This window comes from Gymnodraco acuticeps, unplaced genomic scaffold, assembly GCF_902827175.1.
Source record: "Gymnodraco acuticeps unplaced genomic scaffold, fGymAcu1.1, whole genome shotgun sequence".
NCBI classification, from domain to species: Eukaryota; Metazoa; Chordata; class Actinopteri; order Perciformes; family Bathydraconidae; genus Gymnodraco; species Gymnodraco acuticeps.
Window position 1 is genome coordinate 539,305 of NW_022990224.1, and position 16,207 is coordinate 555,511.

The window sequence follows — 16,207 nt, forward strand, 5'->3', positions numbered from 1 at the left end:
CCTACCTGTATTGTGTATACTGTGTGTGTGTGTATGTATTAACAAATATATCAAAACCAGAGTGGAGAAGTGAATTTCCCCCTAGGGTGATAAATAAAGGTTAATCTTCATGACAACAATATTACATCTCATCTACAATTAGTACACTTGTGGCTGTTAGTCAGTGTTGCATTTCTGTTGGAGACTGTTTAACTTTTTACATTTTGGCCTGTATGTGTATCTTCACTGAATACTGTATTGTCCTATGAGGACTCAAATGTCATGTTTTCCTGGTTGTACATTGTGTCTTATTTGAGTAGATACTTGTCCGATTCCACCTCTCCTATAACTTGTTACACTCTTATGATAAAATGTTCACATTATCTTTGGTCATGATTTGTAATCTATCAATTTTTTGTAGAGTGCCTTTAGTAGAGATTTATAGAGTTGAAAGGGGAAAACAGAGGGGCTCTGGCTTCGAACCGGCTTAATAGGCAGCAGCTTGCATATGGGCCACCAGCTCTAACACCACACACATGTACACGCACACACACAGTAATCTATCATTGAATTGGTAGTCAAAAGTTTTTTTTTGTCTTTTTTCAAGTCATTAGGAATGTGTTTATCTAAGCTGCATAGCTCTGCCCATACATGCATAGTGAGGGCACAATAATAGATATGTCATACATTTTAATTCACAAAACAACGAAGAGGACCCAGTCAGAAGAGAGGACAAAGAAGAGATCCATGTCACATGCATGCCTCTGCTGAATGAACGTTTCTGAACCACCAGCTTTACTTTGGCAGCTGCACTGAAGGCCAAATATCCTCAAGGACTAATGTCCCCCCGCCATCCAAAACAAGCAGCCTGTGATTCACAGATGTCAGCTAACCCTGAAGTTTCTAAGTATAGCTACTACCACCACTACACGCCACCATGTCCCCATTTACAGGGCTCCACCCCCTCAAAAGCACACATGGAAGATAAGGTATTATCTTATCTGACATTAATATTGAACCAAAAGCATGAATATACATCTGGACACAGGTGTACAAATAAAAGGTTTGGCAATTTAAGTGGAAAGACTAACAGTTATTTTGAGTGCAGAACTGTTACATTTATCTTAACATCTTTACAGGGCTGATTTCGCTGTTCTCTTGAGTTATAACGCGACAGAAAAAAGATAGAAGGTTGGTGGAAGTAGGAAAGATAGATGGAGAAAGGGAGAGAAAGAGGGTTAGAGACAATGATAGAGAGCAGTTGGCTCTCCCTGGGTGAAAATAAATGAATAACTGTGATGAGGAGAGGTGGTACGTGTGTGTGTGTGTGTGTGTGTGTGTGTGTGTGTGTGTGTGTGTGTGTGTGTGTGTGTGTGTGTGTGTGTGTGTGTGTGTGTGTGTGTGTGTGTGTGTGTGTGTGTGTGTGTGTGTGTGATGATGCAAGCTCTTTGTAGAGTTTCCAAACAGAAGCCACCGTTACCTCTACCCGTTGTAAGCCCTGGACTTCTTGCATCACTTACAAGTCTTAATAGCCTAATGAGACACGAAAAAGTTAATTTACAGTGTTGGCATGCACAGTGTGTTCTGCATAACTAGTGTAATCAGAAAAGGTTAAAACAGTGGCTCCTAACCCATTGTAATAATGTAAAATATGCACACTTGTTTAGTACTGTATGCACACGTGTTGCTCACTGTATAGAGATTTGGATGAATGCGATGCAAGCTGGAAGGTGTTGTGTGATGGTATATGCAAAAACTTCAGTCTTTTTTTTATCTTTGTAAAATCTTTGAGCTAGGGTTTAAGATGGCGGGAAGAATTCCCTCCCAGACAAGATCATCTGTCTCCATCTTGTGGATAAAGAAGGGTACTTCTTTTAAATCAAGGTTTAAGACCTTTTGCCGCTGCTTTCGATTACATCACTCACTCTGACCCTCCTATTAATTAATGCACCTGTTGAAGTATACATGTATAGGTGTGCAGGTTGTTCAAGACAAGAAGAGAATATGATCTGTTACAAACATGTATGCAATAATACGAGCAGCCACTCATAACTTTAGACGTTAGTGATTTATGAAGATGCTTACGGTTGAGCCTGTTTTTGGAGTTGTATGAAAGTTTTATGATGACTCACCATCCATAAGAGAGTTCCGGTGGCAAATTCTGCATATTGCTCTATTGTGGACAGGACACTGAAGATTAGACATATGAGGACCATGACGAAGCTGTAGGGAGAGAAAAACAGTTTCTCCAGTCAGTTATCATCACAAATACCCACCACAGTAGCCAATACATAGAAAAGTAGGAAACATATTTACTATATAGAGTTATTGTTTTAAGAATCTGATTTACTCAAGTATTTATCGGATAACCTGGAATGTACCATGTCTATCATTGATTGTATGTTTCCAATCACCAGACCACACCAGCCCACCACTCAAACAGATACATGGAAACAATTTAGATTAATAAATGATCAAATATTCATTAGAATTTAGAGCATGCCCGCAATTATACATAGAGTATTTTAGTTTTTGCAAATAATACTCTGAAAAAGGAATACAGTAAGATCTGACACTGTTGAAGGGAATGAGAGATGTTTCAGATGCTGCTGTTATAAAGAACAAACATTTGTGTTGTCATGTTGATTGTCAGTAATTTTGTCTAAGAAAGTGCATTTTAGTTTGACATACAAATATATGTTTATAAGTCTTGCAACAAATACATTAACATGATGTTTTTTAACCACAACACGGTCGAGGTTGGACGACTTTGTTTCTGCTCTTCTTTTTGTCATCAATCTGCTTATATTAAGAGCTGACAGGATGTTTCCACGTCCCCTAGCAACAGAGAAACATTCGGACGAGACTGCCCATCTGTCGGTGTGTATAAGTCGTCTTCAAATATAACCATGTGAGTTCACAACTACTACCAGAGTACCTGACTGAAGGTAGAGAAAGAAGGTTCTGTCTGCCGACAGTCTGGAATAAAAACCACCGGAATCAGGGACAGTTTGAACCCACAGGCCATGAGAGTGCAAAATTCCCGAGCTCTGTGAAATGCCATTACCCTCATACAGTATAAAGTAAGCATGTATTGGTTTACAGCTTACATATTTCTTTATTTTCACAACAAGTAAATATAAAAAATATCCATATTTTCCTTGTTTGAAATTAAGCTCCATTTGCATTTCCATTAGATAGTTTGGTAGAGGCTGTTCAAGACCACTTTTAAACTTTTAATGAAGTCAAGTGTCAGTGGAACAACCGTAACTATCACTTAGAAGTGTTCAAACTTCCTCCCCCAGTTACACTGTTCATTTGATTATTCATTCAAAAACATTAAAGAGGCTCATGATGGATTTGCTTGACCTCGCCTGACCTCCCAGGATTAAGAGCCGAGCTTGTTGTGTCCATTTTCACCATCACATTGATAATCCATAAAACGCATCTTTTAAGTGCTTTTACATGAGACACTACAGTACTGTACAGTACTTGAGTGTTTGCATGCACCATTATAATCATGATTCATGATATAGCTGACTTTAATAACACACAGCAGTGGGTGTATTATAATGCTGTGTACTACCAGCTGGATTACATGCCATATGCTGGAAGGGTTATGCAAGTGTCTTGTGTTGCTTATCAGTATTCATGTAACACAGAAAAAAAGAAAAATGCAGAAACGTATATAATTCCTGCGCTAAAGAAAGACGGATGTTGCAATAACTGAGGCCACCATTCAGAAGACATGATTTTTTCTTTTTAAAAGGCCCAAAATGAAAGCATATCACTAAATCAGACGTCCATGAGAGCACAGTAGACACACATCTGTATACACCTAAAGGACCAAGTTTGTTTGGTCTCTCAGATGGTTGAATGAGCGTTAGACAAAGTGGGCTGATGATTGGTAAGGCTCCTATAGGAGGATTCCGCTTAAACACAGACTATTACTTATTGGCCAGATGGGACAGTGAGGATTACTGCTAACACACACACACACACACACACACACACACACACACACACACACACACACACACACACACACACACACACACCACACACACACACACACACACACACACACACACACACACACACACACACACACACACACACACACACACACACACACACACACACACACACACACACACACACACACACACACCTCTCCCCCCCTCACTTGGATTTGGTTTAAAACACACATGCAAGCTAAATGCAATGGAGCATAATCTTGTGAGTGTATTCCGGCAGTGGCTCAGTCAGTAGGGGCTTGGATTGTGAGCCGTAGGGTCGCCGGTCCCCGAACAGACCTAAATATGCAGTGTGGACTGCTACTTGGAGAGGTCCCAGTTCACCTCCTGGGCCCTGCCGTGGTGCCCTTGAGCAAGGCACCGGGCAACCCCCTTCCCCCCCATTGTCCCCTGGGCGCTGTACAATAGCTGCCCACTGCTCCTAGTACTAGACTCCTGGTACTAGGATGGGTTAAAAGCAGAGGTTAAATGTCACTGTGTGTGCTGTGTGCTCTGCATGTGTGACAATTGAAGAGGGTTTCATCCCTCCGATTCTATTCTATAAGGAAACCAGTCATCAACCAGAGTGTGGGCTGAGGTGACATCATCCACTCCCATTTAGACCAAGGTGAGGCAGATACTCAACCCAGGCTGACAACGAAGAAGCTATTGTCTCATCTTGCTCCATTCAACATGTCTTGTAACCAAATTGCTACCATAGGCATGGCCAACGGTGTGTAATGTGTGTGAATGTTAGCTGCCTTGAGCAGGTGGCACCTTGCATGGCATTCACCTGCCTCTGTATGAATGTGAGTGAATGCTTGTGTATGAAAATCGCTTTGAGGAGTCGTAAAGACTGGATAAAGCACTATAAAGGAAGTCCATTTACCATTTGTGCTTCTATGATGTTCCAACCTAGCAAACTGAAAACCGTTGGTCACATCTTGTGTGATGGAATCAAACCTAGGAAGGCCAGTGAGATTGTATGGCTGCACACCCCTTTGGTGACATATGGCACTGAAAGATTTGAGGTGTGCTTGACAACTAAGAACTAGACTTAGAGCCAATCCATCCCTCTTCAGGGTGAACATATCCAATCAAAAGTTTAATATTCAAAACCCAGGACCCCATGTAAAGGCAAATAGGAGCAGGATAGGGCACACAATTGAAGATGAAAATCATTCATGAACAAAGATTTTAAGAAATAAAGGTCGGGTAAGAATCACAGATAAAGGATAAAGGTACTTCAATAATAGGAACTTGCCAGCATGATAATAATATACACTATATTGATTTATTACTGTGTTGATCTTAATACAAATGAGAACAGCCACTGTCAAAGATGAAAATAACAATTTGTTTTATACGTTGTTGCCAGGCAGAGGCATTGCCAGCTTTTTGTGAGGTAAGAGACCAGAGAGGGCAGTTTGAAAAGAGGGCAGGCTAAGACAACAGAAAAATAACATTTCCCTTTAGTTGAAATTTGATTATCTTGTTAGGATAAGCATACATATCATATCATAGTCATGTAGGCTATTGACAGGGTCATGTAATCTGTGTGTTTTCCTCCGGTGCATGGGACATTTGCTGTTTTAGGATAACCGGCAATGCAATATCCATGGGACTCCACATAGTGAACCTGCAGAGGGATGAATGTCAAAAACCTTGAGCTTCTTTGACTTAAAACGAGACGGGGTTGATATCATTCAAGGTGAATCACACCACTACGCTGCTAATGGTATAAAACTGAATTTGTGTTCAAACCTGTACAAAGATTCCTGCCACAAATCAAAACGTACACTCCTTATCATTAATACCTTACAAAAGAATACAGGGTACTAAATAAAACATAAAGTATTATAAGAATATCATGTTTGTTTGGTGCAATGACTAGTATTTCAGTTATAGTTTTTTACTTATCACAGTGCAGTCTGCACTCATGGCTTCAAATTATTTAACTATTCATTCCTCAATATACATAAACATTTCACAAGATTAAACAAAACCATATCAAATACATCCAAACCCAGGGATACATATTGGGTAAAATGGAATTGTTATTAAAAACACAATTTTAAAAGTGTCTTTTTTTTTTTTTTCAAGAACTGTACCTGCAATTTTATTTCAGCCGATTATGCTTTAATGTCTTAGCCCTCGCCTTTTCTACTCTCTATGTTGTATAGTTGTCTTGTCTTCACATAGTAGCTAGTAGCAGTTTCCATAAGCTTTCTGCATTGACACCATGAAGAGGTGTGGCACACAGGACTGGGTCACTCAACCACTAGCCAAGAATATTTAGCTGACCAAAACCCCTGGGATCTGATTAAAACAAAACAGCTGTGGCTTTAGCGAGTATTATTGACTGCAGTGCCGCCCATCGTCACTAAAATAAGTACAGCGTAGAGCAACAACAAAATCTCAATCAATCTGTGAAACTAAGGCAATATAAGCTTAGTAAACATCACTAAATACAGACAGCAGGGACAATGTGATTCCAAAATGAACAGGACATGATTAGTGCACATTTATTAATAGAGACACACAGTTAGCCAACCAACAGCAGCAAGACTACACTTTTAGCTTTTGGGCCAACTTCGGCTTGTTGTGTTTAACTTGAAGTGCAAAGGTTGGCTAAGCATTCACAAATCCAATCCAAATGTTAAATGATGTCTTAACCTCTCTTAATCTCATCCAACGTAGCAGTGGATATCAGGTTGTGACATCATAAATCTCCTGAACTGTCAGATAGGTAATATTGTTTTAAAATGTCTGCAGAGAGCTAGACCAGTTAAGGTGTCCAGATATTAGTTTATATTGATCCACTACAAACTAATAACCCAAGACATGTCGCTACAACATCTAATGATATACAAGTCATCATAACTCTAATAAAAAATTGCAACATCTTCTTACCTTTAACCAAAACACTCACTTTCTTCTCAGCAAGAGCTATTTACTCACACCATTGGAGGTGTCGGCCATGTTTGTTTTACCATCCTTTTTGAAGCTCCAACCTCAAAAAGAAGGCCCAACCACTTTTGAAGCTAGCCCCTAAGTTATTCATGTAACTTAAACAATAAATATGAATGAATTAGAACATTGAAATATGATTAAGCGCAATATCAACATTGCTGGAGGTGAAATATTTGCCTAATATGTGTCAAAAAACCTTCTGAATTCAGTCTATTCAACAATGTGGGGGGAAAAAGCTTTGTTTTGTAAATAACCTCAAAAAGAAAATCTAACAATGTTTATTTAAATATTGCAATAAGAATATCAGTAAAATAATAATTTCTAAATCATGCAGCCCTACCTGAGACAGATTCATGGATTTTGTATATGGTATAAAATGGATTAGGTAGCCTACTACTGTGATTCAATTAGAAATATAAAACCAATGTATTCACAAAATGAAACCCTTATTTTTGTAGGGATTTGTGTTTTAGACACTGTCATATATCGAATCTGTTCTGTTAAATTGTATATTTATTTATGTGTCAAAAGTTTATAAAAAGTTGATTTTAAATAGTTGGCTGGCTTCATTCATTTGTACTTATTAGTTTTAGGGCTAAAACCCCTCTGTATTCTGACAAAGCTTCTTGAACAAAGCATGAATAAAAACAGCTTGTGAATTAAAAAAGCACACGTAAAGTGAGACAGAGCAGCTCTCCACAACCCTCTTTACTGACCCCCCCCGCCCCCCCCATCCATCCCGTCCAATGGCTTAGGATGGATTACACCACATCAGCCACCGGTCACAAATAGGGATATTTCTTCCTGACTTAGCCATCATCTTGTCCACATAGTACTTGGAAAAAGAGACGTCATTCTCCTTGCAGGTAAATAGTTGGACGGGATTTCAAAGCAGTGTCACTCCCTCCACCAGCTGTGTCATATTCAGCATCTTACCCTTAGCTTCTCTGGTAAATGCAGCTGTTCATTTACAAACCATCCAAAGTATTTAAGAGACTGTTAGACTGTGATGCTAAGGTGGCATAACTTCACGGCTCTAGGGTCGGCTATATCAAGTTCAAAAATGACCTGCTGGTGGTTTATTAAAATGTCAGAGGGTTTAAAAAATTGTTTTAATGGAAAAATATATGTACATAGTTAGGTCTGTAAATATTATGTAAGGCAAGGCAAGGCAAGGCAAGGCAAGGCAAGGCAAGGCAAGGTACATGTACATTCATAATGCTTTACGAATTGTTCGACTTGTTGCCACAAGTGCACAATTTATGTTTATTTTATTATTATTTACATTGTTAATAACCTGGGAATTAGCAGGATGCATTTGAGTCGATACAAACACCTAGTGTTTTGTCTAAAAAAATGTTATTTATTTACCTTGATATTGGAAAATACTCAGTAAGAGTCTTAATTGTACATTGTGCACGATGTATCTTATAATAGAAATCTACTTTGAAAAGCTAAGGATCACGTTAGCATATATATATATATATAGAAGTCCATCTTCCTTTTTGTTTGTTAGCAGTCGCTTTTCGTGCAGCTACTTACTCCATAAAGTACAAAAGAAGGAAAGACCTACAGCAAATAGATTTTTTCTTTACATTTACACGCATTTAAATAAATTATCCCCGGTATCCGTCAGTTGCTAGCTATCCTTTGATATCATCATATGTTTGGGGTTAGGGTTTGTAGAGTTTTTATATTTTTGAGAAGTTTTCTAATGAAGAATACAATTCCATTACAAAATATTTCTCAGCGTACGTAACTACTGAGCAAAGGATTTACATACAGTTCATTCAGTCAGTAATATCTTGTAAGCAGATATCCAACAAGGGTTTCCTTTCTGCCCTGTCCACATAGATGCGGGGATTCACTATAGCCATTTCAATAATCTGCCCAGATATAAAAATACACAAAAGAACAAAGTATTCGAGACAACATCTGGCCTGAGGCATTTTCATGAGGATAAACAGGTGCAATTCTTTCTCCAATGCATACTGCTCATTGTATAATATAGTAGAAATGACCTTTAGGACATTTTAAATACAACAACTACATATTACATTTTTGATTTGATACTATTATTTTGTCTCAAGTGAATTGACTCGTTCTGCCACGTAACTTGCTATAAGAAACCAAGTCACTGTTGTAGCCTGCTGTCAGTCTGAGTGTAAAGGCCATTAGGCATCGCGAGGACACCATAGACTGGAGGACACACATGTAAATGTTCATTCCCTTTGGTTATATAAAAGACTCTGAGGGAGTGGCAGCGTGAATGGGATCACTGCCTCAGGTTGTCTGTGTGCTGTTGAGTTTGCATCCTATTGCATAACACTCTTTTCGGGCACTCTTATCATATGCTGTCCCGAGACCAAGGGATTTCTACGCACTCTGACAAGCTCTGTCGTCATAAGCATGGAATATGTGATGGGATGTTTGTGTTTCTGCCGGTCTAGTCATGGACTGGAGAAGCATGACATTTGATATATCATATTCATATGTACATTTAGTTAAAAGTGTTGCATTTAATAATAATTGGTTTTCCAACATCAAGATGAGAGACGATTCCCGCCAACCCCTCAATAAGTCTGAAACTGTGAAACTGTTTTGTTTTTTTGTAGTTTTATGCCACGAATTATTTATTTAGTAAAATAGGAAAAATAAAAAACTGCCGTTCACACTGCATTAAAGTAATGTCAATTCACATTTGAATTTTTTTTATCTGTTTAGGTTCAGATACTTTTTTTTAGCATTAAGTAAGTATAACACAAATTATTGAAAAAGCCTCTTTCATAATTGTGATGTATACCAGCTTTCATTAACAAAACAAATCAGTCAAATCCATCTGTTACAAATGATGGATTTGCAATGATTGTGTATTGTGCATCATTTGTGTCTAATGTCTCCCTATAGATCTGTGTTATCCCATAACGCTACGTGTTGATAGGACGGATGTTCTGAAGCAGCCAGATGGAGTGTTGATGAGAGCATTTATAAAATCCTCTATGAGCTAATATGTTTGTGTATTCCCCTTCATTGTATTGAGCAATTCAAACACATGTGCACATCTGTGTTTGTATGTTTTGGCAGATGCATGCCTGTGTCTGCATGCAAACATGTGCTATGTTAATATGTGCTATACTGCTGGCAGGTATGGAAATGTTGCTGATCCTGACATCAGCTCAATCAAGTCGGTGATGAATTGAGCAGCTGTGTGTGTGTGTGTGTGTGTGTGTGTGTGTGTGTGTGTGTGTGTGTGTGTGTGTGTGTGTGTGTGTGTGTGTGTGTGTGTGTGTGTGTGTGTGTGTGTGTGTGTGTGTGTGTGTTGTTTATCTGCTAAAGTGTCATCCTAATGTAGAGTAGGCAAATTAGAGCCGACCCACTGGGGCTGTCATCAGCAGATCTCTTCTTCCCGTCCAATCGCTAAAGAGGCCAGGAGAATAGAGTCCCCCAGAGACAGCCATCGACAAGTAAGAGTTACTTACAAGAGTGTCAGTAGGTATCAGTCCGAGGGGTTAATATTAAATGAAGTACCGGCTCAGGTTGCCTCTCCTCTGTGAAGAGAAACATTAAAGACCCAATTACTGCTATCACCAACGCAGGACAAACAAAACACAGGACAACGGAGAATCCCTGCAGTGTTTCCATTCGTCTTTGACACGTAATATCTTAATGAGACCGAATCATTTTACTTCTCTGCAAGCACCATATCACACAGACAGAGCTGCCACTTTTAATAAATGAACATTAGTCCTAGTCTATGTTTAAATTGTGAGGTCATTATAAGGAACATTTGCTTTTGTAGAAGGGCATAAATGTGTTTGGATTATGGAAGATGTTGGAAGAACAGGACCTTTCATGAAATTGCAGACATTGAAATTGTTTCCCGGAGTTTCATAGCAGGCCAATCACTCCTGGTTATTATTGGCAAGAGCTGCCTGCCTGTTGAGTCATGAACTAAAAAGGTAAAAAGGGAGATGCTTTGTAGGTTTAATCCACATGCTAAATAGATTTTTTTTTTTAAGGATTTCACTTTATAAAATCATTTGACCAAATTAATTGGAGTCTTAGTTGCTCATGAAAGAATATTTCATTTCATTTTTTGCAGTATATGAGAGTGCACTAATGCCAAACTGAGAATAGGGTTTCCCTATTAAATCAAATGTAATCTACTGTCACTGATCTATTCACCGCATGCATTCAATTCTTGAATTTAAAAAAAAAGATATTCAAATGAAAAACTAACAAAGCATACATATTTAAATGACTTGTATAGATAGATATTTAGCACTTTCTGATCAAATGTGTGTAAGTCATATTTGTATTAAAATGTTTATATATTATTTTGATTACTTATTTAATACACTTACAAAATCTATTTGTATTTTCAAGGATATTTTAATGGGTAAACGTATGTTAAATAATAAAAGGTTTCCACCGGTGATACAAAACACCTTAATCTAAATGTCATGTATTCACACATTAACACATTTTCCACAATCCAACATTTCCAGTCATTACATCATCACTTAAACTTTATCACAGTCCAAACATATTAACCGCAACAGAGAGGAGCAAAGTGTTCCTGAGTGGCCGTGGATAACATGAGTCATGTAAGCAGTGTTTTAACTGCCGGTCAGTGTGCTCCCCCACATGTTTCATGCATGAGGTTGCTAATTGTTAACTGTAAGGAGAGCAGAATAGACAAAGGTGTGGTTAACCAGATCACATTGACCTGCTTCCCCTGGGATATCAAATCCAGTGGTGAGCCGTGACTTTTATACCTAGGCCCTCTGACCCCCACCCCTTCCCTCGAAAAATAAATAAATAAAAGAGTTATTACGTCACAGCGTATACTTCAGCGGAATATCAAAACATCGGCCCGGGGTGCAAAACGCATCAATGACAGCGACCCTCTACCACACAAAACAACACCTGTAAATAACCCAATTTGTGCAAAAGGATATTGCATTGTGTTTGTTACTTTCGTTGCAGTTGTATGTCTTAAGTGTAATTTGGCATGCTTTTATTTTGAAGGTGAGTTTACGCTGTTAACAGGAAGTTGTTGTTGCTATGGAAACAAAAATAGCTTTACAGGGGGGGGGGTCAATATGATTGGTCAATTGTACTGTCATTTGACATTACTCCCTCGTTGAGTGACCCTAGCAGGCCCTCTGTGAATTTACAGCTGGACCACCCATCAGCTCCTGTCTTCACCTCACGGAGACAAGCTTCTTTCATTTAACCCTTCACATTCAAACAGAAACTGAATAGGCAGATTCGAAGGATTTATGTCTATGGAAATGTTATTTTAAATGCAATTAAATCAAGTTATTTTGGTAAAACTAATGAAAAATATAACCAAAAACTTCTTTTTTTTAAATATATTAAAAAAAATTTTTTTCTTTTTTTAAATATTATTTTGTAGAATATATTAGGCAGAGAGGGCTCGCCACTGCTCAAATCAACCGCAGACAGCAAGCAGACCTCAGACACCTCTCCTTTTGTTACTGGGAAGCTGAACCTAATACTGGAAAAAGCCGTACTAGGGACGGGTGGCGCAGTGGTCTGTGCATCCGATCATCAGATCAAGGGGGAGTGCTGGGGAACTCCAGTTCGAACCCCGCTCCTGCCGCCACTGTGTCAAGCCGTTGTGTCCTTGGGCAAGACACTTCACCCGGATTTGCTCCTGTGGGTATTGTCCACAGTACATGTATAATACCAATGTGTACCTGTAAAAGCGCCTCGATGTCTTCGAGGCGTGAAGATGGACGGTGTGGCGCAGTGCGCCAATGATCATCAGATCAAGGGGTAAAACCCGCCGCTGCTGCGTCTGTAAAGCCGGTGTGTCCTTGGGCAAGACACTTCACCTGAACTTGCTCCTGTGGGTATTGTCCACAGTATCTGAATGTGTGTATCATATATGTGTAATGTGTGTATATGTAAAGCGCTTTGAGTCATTGATAAAGCGCTATAATAATAATAATAAATGTAAGGAATTATTAGATGTAATTAACGAGAGGGGAACTAGCATACTAATAAGAAGACTCCAAACAGAGCACTGTGGCAGAAAGTCAGACGCTTACCTGGATTGTTTCAGGATTTGAACAGCTTTTAGGACTAAAATCAAAGTTTTGAAGTGTGGACTAACAAATACTTATGATTGTTAGGTTGATGTAGCTTTCCAAAGTTTGTTTCTCTCTCAATTAAGAGCTAAAACACATGTTGCATTGTGTGTATTAGTGACCTGTGTTATCCATGAGTGCCCCTTATAATCTTTATTTACTATAATTCAGTATTTTAAGCCAGCTTGTCAACCTCTTTGGTCATCTGTAACTATTTATATTCATTTAACACGGCTACCAAACTGAGATTAGTATATTCGGACAGGTACAAGAAGACAGGTACTCACACAAGGAAGTGGTAGAGGAAGCATCTCAGTCCAGCAGGCCTCTCCAGGAAGTTGTAAACATCACCCTGCATGCTCGTCTTGGTGTAAGGGCTCTTGAACTCTTTTTGATGATTTAGCATCCAGCTGGAACGAGGGAGAGGCGGAGGGACAGAGGTGATGGAGGGCTGGCTCTGAAAGGTCGGGCGGACTGGGCTCAGTGGGTCCACTGGCGGAAAGGAGGAGATGCCAGATCTATTATTCCCGCCTGGGGGGTCCAGTAAAACTACAGGGTAGGGCCTTTTGTCCGGTCTAGTAGCCAGCAGGGCAGTACTAGTAGTCGTAGTGGAGGCTGCATCCATGTCCTGGTCCAGGCTGAGGCTGGTGCTGGTGCTGGCGTAACCGTTAGGACTGCAACTTATATAGGAGCTCCCCATCCTGCTGCCGTAGTCGCGTTGCACATGGCACGTCATGTGAAAGGAGTGTGCTCGTCTCTCCCCCATGGTGCCGTTCAGAGTGAGCCCAAGGAGGATTTAAAAGTCCTTGAAAGTCCTGGAGGTTTCGACCAAGATAAAGGATGAGTCCTGTAGGATAAGACACCTAGCAGGAGGCTTCTGTGCTGCACTGCATGTCCATACCTGAAGAGGGAGGATTGACATGAGTTATGGAGATAGTATGACTGAAATAAGCTTTGCCCTGTATAGCTAGGGCTTTGTTAATTTAGAATCCCTCATGAAAATACAAGACAATCTAAAGCTTAAAGGTGGGGTATGTAATTTTGGAGAAACCAGCTCGAGTGCGCTAGAATTTTAAAGTACACCACCGGAAAAAATCTGCCTCTTCCTTCAGACTTCCTCACAGAGCCCCTCCTCCAACACACACGAACATGCACATGACCAATGAGGGCACGAGATAAGTTTGTGCACAGATGGAAGGCTGACAGGCAGGTAGGCCATCCAGTTACTTTAGCCGGGCCGGCTCAGATAATTGGTCGTGCTTTTTACAGCGCTACGGCTTCCACAGATGACATTTTTGTCAAAGCATTTAATATATTCATTGCTATTGGGATGTTAAGAGCATTCCATGGAATATAACAAAAAGTGTTTCTGAAATAAATTACATACCCCACCTTTAATGTGCTGAACCACTATTAAATTGTATTTACAACTGTGATAATTTATTTTGGCTCAAACTGCATTCTTTTTAACATCATCTTTTATATCTCACAATATTTTCAAACTGTTGAGTTTTTTGGGAGTAGCATAAAAGTAACCCACAAGGATATTAATGGTTTTGATAATTGTTTGGTTAATAGGTCTTAACGCAAACGTTGAAGTTACTATTGAAGCAACTTCTTCTGTAACAGGTGGCATTCGAGCGTAGCAGAAATTATAATTTTACTACAAAATATCCTCATATTATAATCTGGCAAATAGGAAAGGTGATTTCCCTTAGCATGCTACTTTTGAAATGTTGCCATACTTGGATCAGAGAACTGTTGTGCTTAGGGCACTGATGTAGATTAAGCCTTTTCATTGTGTAACAGCCCTAGTTTTTCATCTGCAGGATGTTGGCGCCATGAGGAGTCGATGTTTGCTAAGTTAAAAAGTGGTGGAAAATAGAAGGGAATGCCATTTGTGTGAGTGATAATTAACAGTGGCATGTACACTTTTGAAAATGCTAATTCAGGGAGGCTATGACACTGTGACTTATGACCATGTAATATCCACAGAACAGAATAAATGTGTGTCAGAAACAGGTCAGCAGTCTTTTTCTGAGGATTTACCACTGCAGAACTTTTGCTTTGTCATTTATTGACGTCAAAACCTGCCTAGTTTCCCATCTGGGAAAGTAAAACAAATGCAAAATAGGCACTCTGCTAACATTTAGAGAAAATAATCCACTTTTATGTTATCCAGCCAACATCTAATGTTAAGCCAGTGATACAAAACGCGTCACATCAGAAAAGCTTAAACAATGTGCAAGCAGAGGAAAATTAGACTGATTAAACCTGGAGACAGTTTGAGGCCACGTTAATGACTTTTTGGCAACTTGTCTCTGTTTTCTTCATTATAGTCACAGAGTGCAAGGTTAACGCCTATAGCACATTATTCATGCGTGCACACTGGTTCAACACTCCAAGTGATGCATGTTAATATTATTCAATGCTTGATTACTTCGAAAATTGGTGTCATGAAGTTAACTAAATATGGAAGTTATTTTTAAGTCATAATTTACTTCCCTAATCAAATCTATACCAACAATCACAGGAGCAGTACACTGTGTGAATTGTTCAAAGGGAGCTATAAATCAGTAACACATCCTAATGAATTATTGTGACTAATATCAGTTCCTTATGTCCCTAATGAACCTGTAACAAAGTATGGACAGTCTGACAACTTGACAAAAACAGTTTCCATCTAGTCAAAGTGAATTGTACTCCTTGTATGAACAATTAATCCGTGTGTCAAGGGAGGTAGGTGAGTATATCTTCTCTGGAAAGACACTGCACCAGGTAGTGTGATTGATGACCGGATGTTGTCGCAAAGGATCGGAAAAAGTGTCATGGGACAAAAGAGGTAAGCTAATTGGAGGCAGCCACCCCCGTCCATATCTGTCCTCAACTAGGGGTGAACTGATGACAACAAACACACACGCTGTTGTATCCCTGAAGATAGAGTGTCTACCTTTAAAACACACCTTCATGACACACACACACAATGAACCGTCAGACACTCCTGAACCGACTTTGACATATCACTACTGAAAGGACAGGGTGTGGGTTAAAACACAAATAATTATAATATTTAGATTGCACAGCCTGAAGAAACAAGTGTTACTCTTTGTATGCATAACT

General features: G+C 39.3%; 1 protein-coding gene across 1 annotated transcript in view; it reads right to left on the reverse strand.

Moving 5' to 3' along the window:
* The window catches only part of kcnq1.2 (potassium voltage-gated channel, KQT-like subfamily, member 1.2), a 107,538-nt gene extending 93,685 nt beyond the window's left edge, over nt 1-13,853 (reverse strand). Inside the window, exons 1-2 of the mRNA XM_034218755.1 lie at nt 13,375-13,853; nt 2,112-2,202 (exon numbers count right to left, since the gene is read on the reverse strand). Coding sequence (XP_034074646.1) covers nt 2,112-2,202; nt 13,375-13,853 — 570 coding nt within the window. The remainder of the gene's footprint in view (nt 1-2,111; nt 2,203-13,374) is intronic.
* Nucleotides 13,854-16,207: the final 2,354 nt, after the last annotated feature.